The sequence below is a fragment of the Neodiprion fabricii genome, chromosome 2, assembly GCF_021155785.1.
Source record: "Neodiprion fabricii isolate iyNeoFabr1 chromosome 2, iyNeoFabr1.1, whole genome shotgun sequence".
Classification (NCBI taxonomy): domain Eukaryota; kingdom Metazoa; phylum Arthropoda; class Insecta; order Hymenoptera; family Diprionidae; genus Neodiprion; species Neodiprion fabricii.
In genome coordinates this window covers 40368409-40389537 of record NC_060240.1, presented here as the reverse complement: position 1 = coordinate 40389537, position 21129 = coordinate 40368409, and the positions used below count along the sequence as shown (strand labels likewise).

The 21129-nt window shown below is 39.8% G+C and overlaps 1 protein-coding gene across 1 annotated transcript; it reads left to right on the top strand.

The window, feature by feature from the left end:
* The first annotated feature begins 80 nt into the window (after nt 1-80).
* Nucleotides 81-20051, top strand: LOC124174590 (protein tweety). The gene is made up of 9 exons (XM_046553808.1): nt 81-165; nt 13382-13612; nt 15351-15623; nt 15704-16038; nt 16130-16561; nt 16664-16765; nt 16874-17107; nt 18056-18249; nt 18347-20051. The coding sequence occupies exons 2-8, from the start codon at nt 13475-13477 to the stop codon at nt 18225-18227; spliced, it is 1686 nt and encodes a 561-aa protein (XP_046409764.1). The 5' UTR covers nt 81-165; nt 13382-13474; the 3' UTR covers nt 18228-18249; nt 18347-20051.
* Nucleotides 20052-21129: the final 1078 nt, after the last annotated feature.

Here is a 21129-nt window from a genome sequence, read left to right as displayed (position 1 = left end):
CGTGGTCGTCGAAATCACCGCCGGATGGCGCTGGCATCGCTCTCGTCGCGTACAGCCGATTAGTAAAAATCGCGAGTCGGCCTCGAGCCCGCAACGAGTGAAGTTGTGTGACGTGTAGTCAAGTGCGCGGTGTTGAACCCCCGACGTTTCTAACTGAAAACTGAGGTAAGGGTATACCCGTTGTTACTTATCCGCTGTAAACAAACGCCCGATGATATCAGCCACGAAATTGTGAATCGCGGGGACGATTTATCGCGTCTCACTGCCGATTACAAAGTCTCAGGTATCCTCGGCTGTGACAATTCTTTCGGGACCCTCCGATCGACAACAAAAAATGGCATTCGAGAGTCTCTATATACGACAAATGACCGCTGGTTCAATCCTTGACAATCGACGACAGTATCAACCGACGGGAATGACGATGCCTCGTTTTGCATTCGTCGCGCTCGTCAAATCCAAGGATCGGCCAGCGCCTATCCCTGATCGCAAACGGGGAGGATATTAGTGCAGGGAACGCGGCGCTACGTCCTCGTCGGCGAAAGCCACTCGTGTAGTGTGTGTAGGTCGGGATCGATACATTCATCTCTGCCGCTTCTGAGCGAGGGTGGATTTTCACCGGTTAGACTCTCTCTCGGGGGCGTCTCTTCCTCCTTCCTGCTGCTTCCTTCCTGTCTACCCACTGCCACCGTTTCTCCATCCCCCGACCCTCAGGGTCCCACATTAATGCGTACCCGCCATGCGGGCCCCGTTTACGAGGTTACGTTACGTTACGCTACGCTTACGGGACAAAGAACCCCTACGTAGGTTATTAACTACGTTGCACAGCGTATGATGCACAAGGCGGAAGTACGAATCTGCGATTGGTCGACAATTTCATTATTAAGTATTACGGGGGGAAAGGTTGAACGTTCGTTGTATGGAGTAGAGTCGTACGACTTTGTTTTGGAGAGAGATGGTTGTAGGCATAGACGACGCACGAGTTCAGATAAGAGACGAGGGTCGCTGATAACGGTGCAGTTGTATTGTTTACTTGCACGAAACCAAATTCGATACTGATACCGGTTAGTGTAGCTGGGGATGTCGGTATTTGATTTATCCTTGCAATTTTTTTTTTTTTTCTTATCATTCCTTTTTCCGAGTTTGCTATTTTTTCTTTCTCCGCAATCGCTTGGATCTGAGAAAATGGATAAATGTACGCAGAGGAAATTTGAGTTCGGTAGAACGAAACATTTTACAGCTTTGAGTGATTTAAATACTTTGACAATCGATCAAAACACAACACAATCACAATTTCGAGTACAGCAGTGATACTCTGCATACTCGTTATCTTTTTTTATAAAATATTTCTAGGTCCATTTTGCAATCGTGAGATGTTGTACGTATGGACTAACATAAATTCACTAATCTTACATTGGTTTTTGTATTACAACGTTAAAGACATAAAATTTGAACCCATTTCTTTGGAAAGCAAAACACAAAAACACAAAATAATATATCTTCTATAATCTTCTCCGGACACCTTTACGCGTTTCTTATTATAAGTGTATCAAGTAGTTAAAAAAAAAGAGAGAGCCATCAATTTGGTGTTCTCTTTTCCCGCATCCAGTCTTTAATTACCATGGGAATCGAAGCCGGGATTTTCTGTAGAGTGTTGGGCAACTACTACTGGCGTAGATAAAAATTGAATGTGCAGTGTGTGGCGGGCAATTAGCAAAAGTAGCGTTTCAAATCGCGAGGCCATTACGCACAAGACTCCATCGTCTTATCACCTCGCTTCTGTATGACATATGTACTCAATACAATCCGACGATAAATACAAATCTCGGATGATTCCACACCGCGGTATCTCGTACGATAGTAAAAAAATTAAAATAAAATACAAACCAAGTCCGCAGTGACATGGAAGAAAAAGAAATTAACAACAAAAAATGGAAAAATTCATAGACACGGCGAGAAAACAAAAAAAGAATTTTTGTAGACGATTTCTGACCCGAATGACGGAAAGATTTCAAGGTCTATGTTGCGATTTGTTACTTAATATTTTCGTACGAATTTAAATCGTATTTATAATCGAAGTCCTGTAATGTCTTTGAAAAGTATAAATAATATCGTTTCCCGAACGAAAAGAAAGAAAAACTATTTTTCGTCCTTGGGAGTTTTCCGCGCGATCACTATACCAACAAACGTATAATTGAATCATCATCGCGGTGACGTTCCCTGCATTTTTAGTCGAGCAATGCAACGTCGCAGTGCAGGTGATTTAAGGCTCGATGGTTTGCACCTGACGACGCATTCCGGCGCAACTAATTACTAGAGGTGGTTAAACCGTGGCTCGGTTAACGCCAGTCCTGCTGTTCGAACGATATCGAGCAACGCAAGATTATAACACGTATGTATGTGTATACATACTGCGGGGAAGGAAATTTGCGGGGAAGTTTTAAACGGCGACTCAAGGGCGGAATTAAGAATATAATCGCAACGCGGTTTAAATAGGGCGCGAAAAGCTGGGAGAGAAGAGACGAAATCGTAAAACAAATAAAATAAAGTAAATGAAATAAAAAAAAAGAAGAGGAAAGAAAACAACGACGAAAGAAGAAACGAACGCTCGCTCGTAATAGAGGACTCGCCGGATGCAGTGAATATGTATCATACATACATACATTTATACATAGATTCATACATATGCAGCACGAATACGTGGAGAGATGCACGCCGGATCTGGCGTACGTATAATACGGGCATGCAGCGACGAAACTCATCTGCGAGGAACGACGTATTTAACACGACGAGAAAACTCCTGGTATAGTACGAAAATAAAAAAAAAGAATAAAATAAAAACGGGATGAAAAGGAAAAATAAAAAAGGAAAAAGCAAAGAAAGAATTGAGCGACGAACATTTAATTTGTTTCGATCAAACGTTTGAAAAAATGTGTCTCGAAGTATGTTTGTACCAATGGTTGGCGCCTTGTATGATGTGATGTAAAAATTAAAGATTAGGAATTGGTAATTACAAATTTATCAGGCGTAAGATAACAAATTGAGTTAGAGTTCGTTCGGCAAACTGTTTTTTTTCCCCTTTTTTTTAACTGTCACGGCGCGTAAATTTTATTATCACTATGATTGTTATTATTCAGGGATATTTATATATCTAAAATCGCGATGATTATATTTCTACCCCGCGATAACAATTTTGCTATACGTATAGTTATGTAAGTAGGAATTGAATCAACGACGACCACTGAAACGCAATGGAAAAACTAACATCGCGTCGTAATATCGTTATACTTTTCTCTCCTAGAGTCGGCAAAAGTCATCGTTATATTTCGGAATCTTAGTTCCTTAAAAATCATTATAAAAATGAAAAAAAGTATTGATTTTTTCTCCAATCTTACTAGCTTACTAACTTCAACCTCGTCAAAAGTCGTACTAATTGCGAGCAAAGCGAGCTGCAACACTGCGCGTATGACGACAACTACACTCGAGTCTCAACCTAGGGATTGCATCACCGCATGGATATAGGTACAAAAATAAAAATCCCGAGTATTTTTCCCTGTTTTCTCCTGTAGCAGCGATGCGTTGCAGTTGGGGTCAGGTAATCGCTTCAACGAGTAAAGAAAAACAAACGTATATTTAATTAATCAGGAGGTGGAATCGCGCGGTTATCGCCAAGTTTCCACGCTGTTTTTTCCAGTCAACTAAAACCGAACCAACCGTAATAACTGTAATTATCATCTGCCGGTGACGGTGCTTTTTACACTCAAGGCCGCTTCTTTGTTACACTCGCAAAGTGTCAGCAGCTAGGAGTAGAGTATGTAGTCGCAAATGACGCTGCTGCGACAAGAAGGTGTAACAGAACTTTGGAATTGGATTAAAATTGTATATATTTTGGACACGTGATTCAAAGTACGTGATAGCAGCGAGACGCGTGATATGGGAATTGTGATGTCCGTGCGAAGAATCGACAAAGAGACGGAGAGGCGCGTGTATCAAGGAATAAATTAATTGGAAACGTACTCGGTCTCGTCGTTATTAATGCGAATAATTAATCCAGAGAAGAATCATCGCTCATGGATATTTTCGTACGTTTATCTACACTTTTAATCCATTTTTATTTATACTTATGCACACATTCGTATTCACAAAACTTTCGTACAGTAGACCATCCGGTGTCTAGCTGCAATTACATAGAGACCCTAATTCTCGCTGCAGTTCACGTTCGTCGAGCCATCTGCTCGCCACATTTGTTCGATGAATCTGACACGTGGTTGCAGTAATGCCGCTGCCGTTTCAGGATTCGGCATTTTTTTCTTTAAGCTTTTGGAAAACTTGGAGAAAAATTGGCAGAAGGATCGGGATCTAAAAACTATACCATCGTAAATACTGAGCGTGATGATAAGATATTCTCACGAGTTAGTGTCACGTACAAAATCCTACGATATTATCGTCGTGTACAATATAATGCGTGTGATATTGACCGGTCAGCTAATGACCGAAACACCGCGTACTTCCGGTCGTTATTATATCACAGGGCATCGTTAGTCGGCTCGCCATAAAACCGAGAGCATATATTCGCTTGCCCAAGAATTTCACGTAACTCGGACATAAACTGTAACATTTTGCGTACTTACAATGTTGAATTTTTCTTCTTTATTCATTTTGGCAATTTCTATTATTATTGCAGCGTCGAGGTGTAAAAAATATCGTTAATAGAAATTTTCAAATTATTAGATGAATTAACAAACAGAGGAGTTAATTCAGCCACTTTTTTGGCCAGCAGTTCAGCTCGGTAATTACACTGAAACTTAACGATTACCTCTCTAAATAAGAGCGCGGAACTAAATGACGGCCGTATTCGCAAGGACAAATCGTGTTCTGCAATCAGAAAACGAGGGGGGATCGTTCGATCTAATTGCTTGTTGTTTGCGTGACGTTTCGACAAGAGATCCTCGCTGGTTGCTCGAGACTATTTCATACAGCTACTCGATCGCCTATCGGTTTCCGATTCCGATGGGTATAACGCATAGATGCACGGTACCTAAATACCTCCACCTATTGTGCGCGGGAGTCGTAAAACCTGCAAGGAAGTATAAAGCTTCTGGAAACGACACCAGCTGTAAGATTAAAGATTTATCAGTATCCGGCTATAAAACTGCAGATTAACATAAAATCAAAGGAACGATCGAGTCAGGGTTGAAAAAGTACAACTGAAGTCTACTGTGGTTACAAATTTCAACAGGCAATGTTTTTTTTGGGATTGAACAAATTTCAGGAGCTGTTGGTAAAACTCGTGACGGCTCATTTTCGGAATATTTGACCCCCCCCCCCTTCTTACAGCGTCACGTTATGCGTGTAGAAAAATAATTTTTCAAATGGAAATCGGCGCAGACTTTAATATAACGTATTTTGTTCACATACGTGACGGATAGGCAACGGTAATTTTAACGAAAATTCAACACGGCTGAGTCGAATCATAAATTCATGCCGCGTCCCATTGGATATTATGGAAATTCGGGAAAAATAAGGTTAAGCAGGAATGTAAAGTTACCTTGGGCGTATACGAGCACTTTATTGCACTTCACAGCTTTCATTCATTCGTTGATGGTATTCCTTCATTGAATCGCGTCCCTCGCCACTCAACCCTCGACTAATTCGATTAACACCGGCAGCTCGTCGCTTGACTCGACAGATTTGCGCGAGAGTCGACGATCACCAGCCGCAGAACAATTGCAAAATTGAAGAAATTTGCGAACAAACAAAGAGTGTGCATAAATTTTTACGACGTTTTCTTATTACGGCTGCCGTGTGTAATACAGTATAATTGTCACCACTCTGTATGTATTATTTTTTCAGTACCCTGGATACATTATTAGTTCGTTCGTGTCAACACTTTCCGCCAGCACTCGTAGAATTAGGTACAACGATAAAATTTTAAAACACAAATAACAATGATACATACTGCATTGAGTTATAAATAATTCCAAGAAAATGTGACGACGTACGTGATTTGGTAAACTTTTCATCAATAATTTAATTATCGAGTAGGCACACGCAATCGTGAAACGAAAAGAAACTGGAAATGAGAAAAATATTTACAGTGATATACAGTCGCTAATAAGACTGATAAATTTATCGTCAATTTATAAGTTTGACCGTGTTCAACTCTCACCGTACAAAGTCTTTGGCATTGAGGCTGTAAATTATACAAGACGCAGCTGCGGCTGTCGTTTATAGTATTGTACTTGTAAAAAAAACAATTTCTCAATTCAGGTGAAATATATTCCGCTCTAATTGATATATATATATGTATATGTATATATAACTAAAAGCGAACGGTGTGCAATATCGGGAGACCGCGAATCCGGGGGCAATATCTCATATCGTGCTTCTGCACTATAACTGTTGTACCTTATATATTATTATACCTACCTGTCCTTGGCAATAAATCCACCGACCTTTCGTTTTTTTTTCTACTCTTTTTTTTTTTTTTATTATTCTTTACCATCTTTACGGAAGGGGAAAAAGCCTGCGAAATTACGACTCGACGCGCTATCGATAAGATATACAATATATCGTATGACTTAAACTTTCTGTATCTCTTCGCGTTTTCTAGGGTGATTCGTGTTTGAAAAAAAATGTTTCAAACTTGTTCATTAACCGTGTTATTATTTAATGTGTGTACATACGTACATGTTTGAAGACATATTTCAGAACCTTTACGAAACATTTACAATTACCGTCGATCACCTATGTTTTCATTAATAAATCTTGGAAAATGTATAAATTAAAAAATAAATAAACTACAAATAATTGCATTTGTTACGAAATCCGAAAGATGAATCGACCTGTCCCGTCTATCCATGTTCAGGCATCCGTGCAGTACCCGGTGATTTTGGTACCGCCTCCGGCTTCGTGATCGCGAAGTTACGTCGGGTGCAACCGGAAGTTGGGGCGATAGACACGGAGGCGCGGGTCGCCCGAGAAGAGCCTCTCTTCTCGTACTTCCGTACGTAAGGACTGGGACTGGGTACTTTATAGCCGAGAGAGCGAGAGGGAGAGAAAAGGGTCGCGGAACTCGGCGCGGCGCCGGCTCCGTCGACTTGGTTCCCGATCGATTCCCGGGTGTGAGTGAACCCGTCGCCCTCCCTCCCTCCCTCCCTCCCACTCTTCCTCCCCGTCCATCCATCCCTCGGGAGATCGCCACGCCTTTCAGTGTGTTGGTATGTAGACGTATCGATGCCGAGAAACTTTTATGATGTATATATATATATATGCGTGCATATTTTTACCTCAATTTTCGCACGCACCGCAGTCACTTTTCCCCATTATGTAAGCGGAGTAGAACTCGTTTATAGACATCCTGTGTGCCGACGTTTCACTTGCTTCCTATTGCACGGGATATCGGTTTTTTTTTTTTGTTTTTTTTTCATACGCGTTTCGAGCGATATCAAACATTACTGTAACACAGAGGATTGCTAGAGATTATGCAATCTCGGTTTGGAATAATCATTCATAGTCTTGTACGTTTTATAAGAAAATTGCAATCACTAATCAACAAATATTGGGCGTGTGTGTGAGAATTCCTGCAGGGGTTAGATGCTTGATTAGCGTTTACTCGAAAAAAGGTGTTCGGTCATAATTTTGAAAATTTTTGTTATAGAAAGTTATATTTGATGCAAAATCATGTTTCATTCTCCTCGCAATTTTATTACGCAGAGAAGAGATTGGATTTCATATTTGAAATGAACTTTTGTTTTACATTTACACATGCAGCAAAACATTATGAATTTTTACAACAGGTTGGAAAATTTGTAATCCATGCAGAGACGAAAATAATTTTTTTTGAATTTTTAAGGTCGTGTACCGGTCCTACCCTTACCGACAGAGGAAACGCGCCCTTTTTCTTCCCGTATTAAATAAAAAAATGGACGTAAAGGGAGAAAGAGAAAGTAAATTCTGTGACGAATAGTACACGGTTCACCGTTATGGATTAGGTATACTCATGTATATGGCATGTTTCTCCACATACCTATACACGTGTACGGTATACGCATATGTGGATATTTTTCCCCTGTGTCATGCAACGAACTACAGAAAGAGAGAGAGAGAGGGACGTGTGTAAATAATACTTAACTCACGCGTATAACGCATCACGCAAGGGCCACCCCTGCTGGAAGCTATGCAGGCTACACGACACGAGGAATGATGACTTTTCGGGGAGATCGCGCGTTGCGTGTGCATGATCGTATTTTTCTACCACCGCGCATCTAGTGCCTTGAATTTATTTCCTTATTTCTTTTTTATACCATAATACCGTTTTCCCTCCTCTGTCGACACTGTAACACTTTAGTCAATTGAATCGTATTACGAAATAATTAAATCTAGTTTTAAAAAAATTTTATTATCAGAGATTCACCGAACGAGATAGTTCGGGATACTACAATTTTTTTTACTTTTCAATTTCTGTCGAACAATTTTTGTGCCCGTACTTGTACGGATTTTGAAAGTTGAAAATTTTTTTTAAATCTTCTACATTACTCGCTTTTCAAAATCTGTGCGGTTGACTGACGACGAGTAATTCCTACTTTTTATTATTTATACATATACTATGAGTGTGAAAAATGAAGTTCCATTATAATGGGTACGGGAAAATTTGTTAATATTGTTGGATCAATCTTACAAGGTGTCGTACCGTGTAACACCTGCGCATGGGGAAGGATCTATAATGATATACGTACGTGCGTGCGATGGTTTTCTGAAATCAATAAAGGCGGTGTATATGCCTTACCCGCTACATTATCCAGCTCCATGGCTGGATGAGGACACAAACTGTTATACGTATGTATGCATGCATGTACGTTTCGTGCCCCGGGTCTATATGGGCCACAGTAAACCGTCACGGTGCAGGGAGAGAGGAGAATAACGAATAACGCAAGCGTTCTATTCTACGAGTTTAAACACAGAGCGGTCGATTAAAAAATTCAAACGTATTTTCGCTGTGTTTTTTTTTAAATTCAGAATGAAATATGTTTACCACGTACACCGACTATCTTAATACTCTCGAAATGTGAGAAAGTCTTAAGGTGAATTTAATTTTTTAACATTAATTTTATACCCAGGAATTTGAAAAAGAAAGAAAACTTTGAAAAAAATTCAACATCTTAATATAATATATTCCAGTTGTGGTTTGTTTTTCTCTCGTTCTTCAAAAGCCAACAAACCATGCAGTCAATAAGTAAATGAATTCTTTCGCTTTACACGATGATAATTTTTCCGGTTTGCATGATAAAATTACGCATGTTAAAATACGGTAAAAGAAGAAAACAAATCCAATATATTACGACAGTTTTTACGTAACTTGAACGAATTTCTTTTTCTTCCGGCAGATACTTCCAGCCATGGATAGATACATGATTTACACAATATATAGGATTGGTATATAACGTGCGTGTGTGCGTGTGTGTGTTATATGCATCGTACAAGGTACGCCGGAAGTTTATTCGTCGGTCTTTAAACACTCGATTTCCTGCGACCTGTGATCATTAGATGAACGGGATATAAGAGAAGCCGCTTAGTCCAGAGCAGCAGCTGTTCACGGATGCAGTCGTGGTTGGTAGACGACCTGATTGTGAGATATGAATCATAATATTCACGGACGACGTTGCGTAGTCGCCGCTATCGCCTCCCGATCGCACCGAAACTCCTTTCCAAAAAAGAGAACTGTCAAATCCCACTCCCCAAAAAAGAGCACCCGCGCAACAACGATTGAGATCCCAAATTCGTTTTTTTCTGCAAATGATGGAAACAAAAAAATATCGTAATAATTTCGCGCGTGAAAATTCCAGTTTGAACTTCTTTTTTTCATTGGTTTGTTTGTGCTGGAATATCGCGGAAACTTTTCACATCAGGTCTTTGCTTCCCAGATAGCAGTTTCACTTGGATAGAATTGATGGAAAATGTAAGTAAAAAAGAAAGTGTATCGTTCAAATATTGTTACAATTACCAGAGAAGTGTAAACTATTTAAAGTAATTATCGTAGTCGTCGACGCCACCTTTTTTGGTAACTGAAAAATGAACTTGTTTTCTTAGTCTTGGCCTAGCTTAATCAATGTTTTACCATCAGCGTTAAACTGTCCAAACAGTCTCAATGAAATGTGGTATCGGCGTGTCTGTATCAGAAAATAATTACATTGTAGACTTTACGCGGTTAGAGGGAAAAAGTTCGTTTTCATTAACGTAAAAATGTCAATATTCGACCGACCACTAGTGTAAAAATTTCTCCCTCGCTCGATATGGATGACGGTGGTTTTTAAGGGACGTTCCATCCCGTCGCCATAAACGCGAGGCTGGAATCGCACGACCCTGATATCTGCGCAACGCCTCCACTCGTCATAAAGCACCTTCTGCTACCTTTATTTCCACACGGGTTGATGGATATAGACCGTCAGAGTTCGCCGCATGACGCAGATGTCTCGAGTACTACGAGAGAAGGGCGGCAGGCAACGTGGTGCTTCGGAACCGTAGAAACACCCGTTCAAAGTTGTGTGGAAGTTACGCATCCATGCGTGCGCGTTCGGTAAAAAGATATCGCCTATATCGCGTAGCCTTTTGCCTTCCTTGTCTCTGGTCCATTGCCTTAGCTTCGCTTTCGTTACACGTGACGTATGCCAACGTACGCACGTATGCATATGGATGATACTTGCGGCATGTGTGTACGCTCTATGATGCCGCTGCAGCTACTCGCTGTGATATGTCGATCTCTTCGACTCTCTTCGACTCTCTTCGACTCTCTTCAACTCTCTCAAGTCTCGCCTTGGTCCTCCTCCTTCTCCTCATCCTTCTTCTTGAGACGCGGTTGCAGCTTCTGGGAACCCACGAAACCAGGAACGCACTTAAACAGTCGTAACTTGTAACGGGAGCCTCGAGCTGTGAGAGAAATAAAGAGGAAAAATTGAAAAACGAAAACCTTACGTGCGTGTTATGTCTTAAACGGCTAGCAGCTAGGCAGTCGAATTATTTTTACGGTGTGATTACAGCTGCGTGAGAAATAATGTTCAACATACAGTTTCGAGGATTTTATTATCCTCCGCTAGGAAGAGAAAACTCTGTACTATACATTTTTTTTATTGATCAATCTTGCCAATCGACGTTTCAATCGAATCGTCAAATATTATTTCCTCAAAAGTTTACAATGCGAATACGAGAATTGAAATTTGAGAACGATGATTATTACTATGAACGTTGAAAAGATATTTAGAAAACGCTTGTGTATCATAGACGTTTCTATCTTCCCACCATCGTCGCTGTGTAACCTACACTGTTGTATCGGCCGCTTTAAAATATACATACACGTGTCACGTATACATGTATTCAGAGTATTTTCTGCCCTCCATGACTCACTAATGCAGCTCGCAAGCCTCCTTCACTCTCGCGCCCTGCAGTGATAACTGCCGCCGAAGACACGAGCAGATAAAGAAGAAAATATTTTTTTCACCGCGCTATTTACTGCTGACGAAAATTTTGGAATTGTTAGTCACAAAATTATTTTCATTATATAGAATAAATCCAATGTAAATGATTAGTAATTGAGCGACGCGAAGCTTTTCGAGCTTATCAAATTTCATCCACTCCTCTACTGTCCAGAATTTCATTTCAAGCTATGCGTCTAGTTTTTGCATCAGGAACAACGCTCGTAACAGATATTTTTAGACAAAGAGAACAGAGGATGATGTCGTTATGTCTGATTATCTGGAATATTCCGACTCGCTTTCCGCAATAGAATATATTATACTAACTTCTACGTATATGAGTTGATGACCGCGAGTCTGCACAGTCGGATATGAAAAGAAACCACACGTAGGTACGTACGAGTATATTTTGCAAGGAAAAAAACTTGAATTAAAAAATGTAACTATAATTTCTTGAGCGCGTTTAATTCATTTTCCACGCGGATGACGCGAGGGAATTTTCTTTGTTAAATGAGGTATAAAAACTTGACGGAATCTTGATTAAATATTCAACATCTCGATGTTCCCCGTTATCATTTTTGCCCCACTATCTCCTTCCGCGTCAGCTTTATTTTGTACAACTCGTCTTAAGAAGAAGACGAACCCTCATCGTGAAGCTAATCGTGATTTTTGAATTCGGTCCTTGAACCCCCGGCCACTCTTATGTTATACCTATATAGGAGAGGGCCTAAGAATATACACTCGAACTTTCTCTTTAACGGCCCGCCGTTATCGCCTTCCGATGATGGACAAAAACCGGAAGGCGATACTCCCGGAATTCCATGAAGATTATCGTCTCTTATTCACGAAAAATACCACACGTGTATAATTTTACAATTACGAGTTTCTTTTTCTGATTTTATTTATTTTTTTTTTCCGTTTTTTCGATAAAATTAAATAATCTCTCATTCGTATCGACACGAAGGGCTCGACTATATATTAGCAACAAATGCTGTACATTTCTGAGTCTCATACGCAATCAGAGTCTATTGTCCGGTTATTTACAATGATTGAAATACTTTTTTTTTTTCTAAGAAAGAAAAAACAACGTGTATTATGTGACCTCGACTTCCTCTTGGTTTTCCTCTGTGCCTGTCATTTCCTGCGGTGTTAATATTCCATACAATATATGTAATATGAAAACAAAGGGTAAAATAAAAATGGGACAGGAATTCTGCAGTTCAGCGCATTTTTTTTTTTTTTTCATCTCATCTTATAAATTATTTTACAATCCGCACGGTGCAGTTTTATTTGACCTGTCGAGTTCTACACGAGTGACCTATTCCCGTATGCGTCAAACGGGTTAGCGAGTAGTTTTATTTCTGTCGAGAAGGCTATGATACAATACGTTTGTATGTATATATATATACATATGTACACAGCAACGATTAGAGAAAACAAGGTTAAACACACTGATTTCATTAATTAAAATCATTTTAGCCGGCACAACAACGCCTCGACTAATTTAATTTGACTCCTCACGTAGCACTACGGAGGGCATCGCTCGCTCGGCTCTTGACTCATTCGGGGAAAATCTCTATGGCGTATACCTACGTTACATGCATAATATGATGTATAAAACGAAACGATGCGACCGGCGACACGCGACAATTACGCAATGGCGTATAATCAAGACAAACTGCAGCCTCTCCGATACGCGTCTATAATATAACACATTTAAGTTGCGTTCGTTAAAGTACTGCTGCACGTGCATCAAATTACAGGTTCATGATTTCCGTTTACCGTACCGATTCCCATGCATCATAAAATTGTACACGTGATGTGATTTAATTGCTACCGTAGCAAATATATATACATATATGTACATACATATCTTGAAAACTTATTCCTTTCTTCTTCTTATTCCTCATTTGCAGCCAGAGCATGTCCTGACAAGTGGAGGAAGCTGTTAGCAGGTTGCGGGGAAAGATCCAAGGGGATTGTCGGATAGATAAGGATTCTTCTCCAAAATGGCGGGGGGTCAACAGCAGCAAGAACAGTACACGGTACCACAGTTGGCAAGAATATTTCACAACCTCCCTCACCTCAACGTGTCTCTTCATTCCGTGAACAACACTTTCAATCCACACTCGGAAATTTATCTCGAGGTGAGCTTTTCGGATCGCATCTCTGTACTGTTTCCATGTCATACCTAAGGTACCTGTGTATACATATATTATGTATACGTGTATGCATACGCGCGCATAATAAAATTACAAGGCGAGCATGTAAGAAGATCTCTGCAGCATTCGAAGTACCTGCAAATATCTACGTACTTCCTTGTATCATGATATATATATATATATATATATATATATATATATATATATATATATATATATATATATTTCATCTCGTTGATGAAATATGGAAGGAATCCTGTGTACCGCGGATGGAATGTACAAAGGATTTTCAGAATCCCCCGAAGGCAGGTAACGCGAGTCGTTGAAACTATGTGAATACTGTATTATATATGTACGTTGTGCTTGCAGTCTGAATTCAAGTCTGCGTGCATAGTTTGCAATTAAAATACAAGAATTTTACAGAGGAAATAAAACTCGTGCAGCTCTTTTCATGTATACGTATATAAATACGTTTTTTTTTTTACAGTGATATTTGGTCGGAAAATTTTTAAGTCCTTCTCAGGTCAAGTATCAAAGAGTCTACAGTTTATTATAGTCTCGCGATGAAATTAGTTTTCTTATATTACACACGTAGTTGTTGCGCAATTTCAGTGTAATACGATTCGATGGAAGTCGTGTAAGGTTTCGGTTCGATAGTTTCTGGTTCGATTTCAATTGTTACGAGGCAAGTTTTTTTCCACTCGTTCACGAAAGGCCGCGTTTGCCATACGAGGCCTAGAAATGACAAGAAATCATTTATTGCCGCATATTCCGACCGCGTATTTATTACCCGGTAATTAAATTACGGTAAAAGAATTATCTTTGTACAGCGGTTTACGCGTATTCAAACGAATCACCGGAAGCAAGGCTTTCCTGCTTTGGAAGTCGATGACTAATCGAATTCAATCATCGGGACGTATGACGTATCAAGTTCAAACTGAACAAAGTCCAAAGTCTCCTTCGCTATCCTCGTTTCAATTGTTTGATAATCTTACGTTAACATCTAACGGAAAGTCATAGAAAATTTCCATTTATGTCCGCGGTTTTACAACTTACGACGTTATGTCGTGTAGCGTAATGATAGATGAAAATTGAAAAGTTGCCCCACATCCGTTGATTGTTAATACGACGAGTGTATTTATTCGTAACAGCTAAACAAACAACCGTTGCCTGTTTTTTCAACGTCGGAACCCAACGACGGTTAGCCTTGGCGGTTGCGCGAAGTGTTCAATTTTTTTTTCGGCGATATTATTCTATTGGTCATTTTCAAATTGTAATACACGATGAATTTATTCACAATGCTTCGTTACGTTGACGCTACTGACTCAACTCATAATCAAACACAATGATATTGTATAACTGTATTTAAGCTGCGTAGCTATACGCATAGCAGGATTATCAATCAGAACGAATCTGCAGATTGCACACTTGAGCTCCTCTGCATTTCTAATCAAGTTCACTGTTCTGCAGTTTAACAGTTTGACGGTTCAATTATTCTGAGACTCGTCCAAGCTCAATTTTGCAATCTAACAAATCATTAGTGCTTTGATTTTCCCCATTGGTTATTCAATTGCTTATACCGCGCGGAATGAGCTGCAACTACACAGTCAGCTTCTTCCAGGTCACCGATCGAAAGAAGCAGGTGTTTTCTTTCTGCGAGCTGCACTGTTTCTCACGGTTTTTATTATTTTTAATTTTTTCAAATCTCCTCTTTCATCCACAGAGCTTGGGCATACTGGGCAGTATCCCGGCAGCTTGGCTTATTCTCACCCTTCTGGTCCTGCTGGTTTATCTCGTGACGAGATGCTGCGATCGGAAACCAAGACCAAGGAGATCCATCGCTCTGTTGAAGTGTTCGCTCGCCATACTGGCTCTGTTGTGCTGCGGCGCCGTTGCCGTTGGTCTCTACGGGAACGACGACCTCCACAATGGATTGATACAGCTTATTTCGGCGGCGAAACACGTCGACGGTATTATTATGTCAATAAGAAATCAGGTGAGGTTTTCTACGCTCTCTCGGTATTCTCGCAGTTTGAAGGCATAGCCTCGATTTTATTTCCTATTTCTTGCACGCAGACTGGCACGATAGAGGCAACGCTCAAGCAGAAAATTCAGGTCCAGCTAACAGCTCTCGAAGACGCCTTCGACGAACCGACGAGCAACAAAACCATGCTGGCAGCTTTGCTCGCCGCCTTGACTAGCATGAAACTGAATACAAGCGTCGCCGCTAACCGGAGCATCGAGATGAGGAGACCACTGAGTGGAATTGGCTTGGCTGGTGCCATTGGAATGGGGGAGAAAATCGAGCAGTTAAGGTGGCCGGTTACCATGGCTGTTCTCAGCGCCCTTCTCGTTCTCTGCGTTGTTTTACTCGTCGGCGTAGCTCGTCACTCTCGATGCGCCCTGATCACGTGAGTTTCACGTATTTCCTTAACCTTCCTTCTCCTCGCTTACAAGGCGAAGACGCGCCAAGCTTACCGAAAAATCTTCTCTGCATTACAGCTTTTCCGTGTTTGGTTTGTTCGCCGTGATAGTCTCGTGGCTAATGGCCTCCCTTTATCTGGCGACCTCGGTAGCTCTAGGAGACCTCTGCGTGTCTCCGGACGATTACTTGACAAGAGCGGTGCCCTCGACACTGGCTTCCGAGGTCCTGTCTTACTACACCCACTGCGAAAGTACTCGGAGTAATCCCTTCACCCAGAGACTGCGGGACGGTCAACGAGCCGCCGTTAACATGCGGCTGAATTTGAATATCGTTACACGATTAGCCGACGACTTGTTCAAGAGTCAACAGCTCCAACCGAGGCTCAGCAGCCTCATGACCGACGTAAATACCGTCGATCGTCTAATGTCGAATCTCGCTACTATCCTCGACTGCAAACCTCTGCACAAGCAATATGTTAACGCTGCGAAAAGTCTTTGCCACTTAGGATTGTGAGTATGAATAATTGATTTGTTATTGTTGTTGGAATAATTACTCCATTTATCGTGAAAAGTTTTCATCCAAATAACATTTAATTTTTTTCTTTACCACAGATACGGGCTGACGTTCATGCTGCTTGCGAGTCTTGCTGCCGGATTGTTTTTCACTGTCCTCGTTTGGGTCGATTCGCACACGTGGATTTACATACGGAAACGGTAAGCCCGGTCGGCAATTTTGCGAATGAATCAACGTCCGGCGTCGAATCCAACTCTTTGTCATATACTCGTTCCTTTATTTATTCGTCTCTCTTTTTGCTCCCGCAGACGCGACTATCATCAAGTGGACGAACAGGATCCGTTCCTACCTCCGTCGGCGGCTTCGCAGGCTATCGCAGCACGCACTCTTCGTGGCCAAGGGTCGTACCCGCCTACAGCCCCTCCTAGTATTCAAATTGGCAACAAAAATGCTATTAAGCAGCCCTTGTTGCTCACGCCTCCCCCGCCGTCCTACGCAACAGCTACTGCTCGAGCACGTCAACTGCACGAGAGCATGCTCAAGTTTGTGCATGATTAATATTTATATTTTTATATTTTACTTTACAGTCAATGATTCAAAAATAAAACGAGTTTAACAATTTTTCAAAATTACGCCGGTTTTGCTCGATCTTTGTTGTGTACTTTTTTTTTTTTTTTTTAATTTTTTTTCATATATATTTCCTTGTAATTTTGTTTCTTCTCTCTCGACTGTTTTTTTCTTCTTAATATTTACGATCGAAATTTTATCTTTTCTGTATTAACTTTCTAACTGTATCGTCTCAGTTATCGTGTCAAGGGGTCTAGGAAATTTTGCTCGAAACGGTTAACTTATCGCCAAATAGCATCGACTCAGTTCTTGCAAGTTGACAAGATTTTGGCATCATCCGAAGTCCGAAATCGATCATTTCAATAAACGTTTCCCAGCCCTCTTACAATAATTGTTTTAATCAATCTGATAACAAATCCGGAACGGCATGTAGTAACAATTGTATTGATTTTTCATTAAAAAAAAAAAGGAAAAGAAAAAACAGCCAAAAACGACAAAGTTAACTATGAAAATGTAAACCATTTACATTTATAAATAACGCCGTTTAATTTGAAGTAATTATTGGCTGCTGTATGTAGAATTGCGCGCTATTAATATATTAGCATTTGATATACATATAATTATGTAATCCCGAATGTTGCTTTGAATGTTTTCCTTGATTTTTTTTTCACATCCTGCAAACAATGGGCTTATAAGTTAAAAATTATGCATTCTCATTGATTCTTATATACAGAATAACATAGATTCAAATCGAGGTCATTATTAAACTTGAGCGCAACTTTACATATTATATATATATTATTATACATACATATATAAATGATAAAGATCAGAATGGCGCGTTCGAACGATAGAAAAAGTTGCAAGTTTATTTGTTTGATATTTTTTTTTTTTTTAATTTTTTTTTTCCCTGCATGTTACAGAGGTGGGGGTGTCAACGGGGGAGGAGCCGGGGACATTAAATCGGCTCAGCATAATCAGCAATCGGCAAGTGGACGGGCTGAGCACCACAGGGCTGGGCTCGGAGACCAACCTGGCCAGTACGCGACTTTAAGCAAACAGTGCAAAACCCTTGAATCTAGTGATTTCTACTGAGGGCACGCCCCCTCGGGACCTGGTAAGACCTGGCTCGAGTCGTACTTCCATTCTTGGCTTTTTCATTGTCAAAGTCTACTCGTTCGTTTAATGACTGGTTCTTCGTCTTCAACTTTTAGGTAGAGAACCGCCCTGGACGCCAACCGTCGCGTCTTTCACCGGGACTCTGTCGCACAATAATTCGCACGGCCCAGCTCATCTAGCCACTTTCCAAGACTCTAGAAAAACGCAGACCCTTGATCCGAAGAACCTGGCCAATCTGAAACGCGGTCCAACTCCGGCGTGGAATCAGAACCGACCGTTACCGCCTAATCCATCCCAGCCTTCCTGGGAGTTCGAGTCACGTTCGCAGTCGAACATGAATCAGTTCAGATCCCTGGTTAGAAACAAAGCTCCTAATATCAGAATACAAGATCAGATGCAGGATCAGGTTCGTACTTTGGACCGTAATTTTTCGAGGGGTCAGTTTAATAACGGTGGACAAAACAACGCGGTACCGAACATGTATGGAACATACAACAGGGCTCAAGCTAGGCAGGAAAAACCCGTTCCCACTTTGAGTCAGGTACAAGGCAGCGATCCCAATTTATATGCCGTTACCGAATTGTAATTGGGAGAATTTCGTGGGTGTAACGATCGATTTGACGATAGTTGATTGGATTGTAGAGTAAAACTTTCGAAGAAACTGAAACAAAATTTCTCTATTGAGAATAAGAAATTGAATACAGCTCACGATCGACAAATACTGTATGTGTATGTGTTACGAACGTGTGCGTGTGTGTGTGCGTGTGTGTGTGCGCGTATGTGAAAATATCAAGAAACATAATCAAAACAATCTTCTTGTATCTCATTAAATAACGAATCATCGGTAATACAATTAAATAATTGAAACGATTTTAAACGCACATACCGGTTAAAGTTTAATAAACGGTTTGTCATACACTCAATACAAAATACGTACATATAAATGGGTCGATGAATTCGGTAAGGACAAGCAGATAAAATAATACATATGTTACTTTTCACGGTAAACAAATGAATACTATGTAATCGGCAAACTGATATGGGAGTGATTTTAACGTTTCTTTGATCGCTTGAAGTACTATACGGTGATATCTCTGGAGTCTTCGGATTACGTAATCTAGGCATAGGATATGCGATTTATTGAGCGGCGGGGGTTTATTTCGAGTTGTGAAATCGTCGTGACGACGATAGCGTAACGATAATGAGGGGGCGAAAAAATCTTGGATCTAATTATGTGAAAATAGTTTGGTTAAGTCATTGGTGAAAGCTTGATCGAATATCAATATTGAGAAAAAACCGTTTAACCGTCAGTGGACGGAAAATGGTAAAAATACTCAGTGTTCCCGTATAGAAGAATCTGGTTGTAGTAGATTTTATGGTATGTTACGTTATACCGGAGTTAGTGAAACGGACGTTGGAATTTGCATGCGTTGGTTTTTGGCGTTCTATCAGTTCGGATTCAAATTTATACATAGGTTATTTTCACGAAAGATTTCACGCAAACCTACATATTTATATATTTCAAATTATTAATCACGTAGATCACTGAATATATATATTATATATATATATACATATGTATGTATGGTATGTGATTGGTAATATTACGATTGCACATTGATCGGAGTTTGATTTTTATTAGTAATAAGAAAAAAAAAAAATAAGAATGCTCATTTTCTAATGAACTGTTGCTAAGAAAATGTACGTGTATTTATACTCCACAAAAGACATAATTATTATTGATGACGAGACGTCATTGTTTTAATGCATTTAAATATCTTTCGACAAAAAAATGAAACACGAAAAAAATTATAACGTCTAGGTAAACTGAAAGATAATTTTCATATACATTGCAGCCAAACGTTTCGATTAATTGTAACATGTACAGGAGAGACGAGAAAAAGCACACAAATCTTTTCAATTTCATCGGTATATCAAGCCGTTGGCAATTGATTAGTATGAATTTTAATATATAGCTATATACGAATGTGTATATATGTGTAAGTATATTTGTTATCTCCCAATTGATTTTTCTTCCTCTTGAAAAAAAAAAAGAAAAAAAAAACACCGACAAACAAGTAATATTAGTATTCATAATTTAATGCATATTGTATAAAATGCTGCCCAAAACTCAGGCCACGTTTTTTAAGTACAAACACATTACGTCAGAACTATCGTATCGATTGATGAACCTATGGTAAAGTTTCATTAAACTTCATCAATTTATCGGTTATAACCACAACAACACGGATTATTTTCTAATACTACGATATAATATCGTATTTACTGTAATCTTAAGAAATAGTTGCGCAGGCACGGACGTTATGTGGCATTGTTGTATTTGCAAGATCGCGTAAAAGACACATATATACGTTTACTTTATACGGATTTTGAAGATTTTTTTGGGCGCGAAATTACCTGTAACAACGATGGTGATTTTACTTCCATCACGTAACTTATTGAAGATAGACAGAGAAAGACAAAATAAAAAACAATTGCAACGAAACTGCCAAGTTAGATGAAAAAGATTTCGGTTTAGTTTATAAACAATTAGAAAAAAACCATTGTATATATAATGCTGTAGCTGAATGAAACTTATAAAATGTGGAATTTTGAATCTTAATGTGTAATCTAAGGATAATATTCTGGAATAACATTTTATTTACACACCCCGTTTACAATAACTTTATAACAGTTTATCATTCGCGTGGTAATAAGTCACACAATCAATAGTGAAATATTCACAATTTAATGGCACACCTGTTAATTACGACTCACAATTTAAATCTATTTCACTTGCAAAGAAGACAAAGAACACTTTTCTGTTATCATTAATGGAAACACTAAAAGATTTACATCACGTGTGTGTGCAAATTCG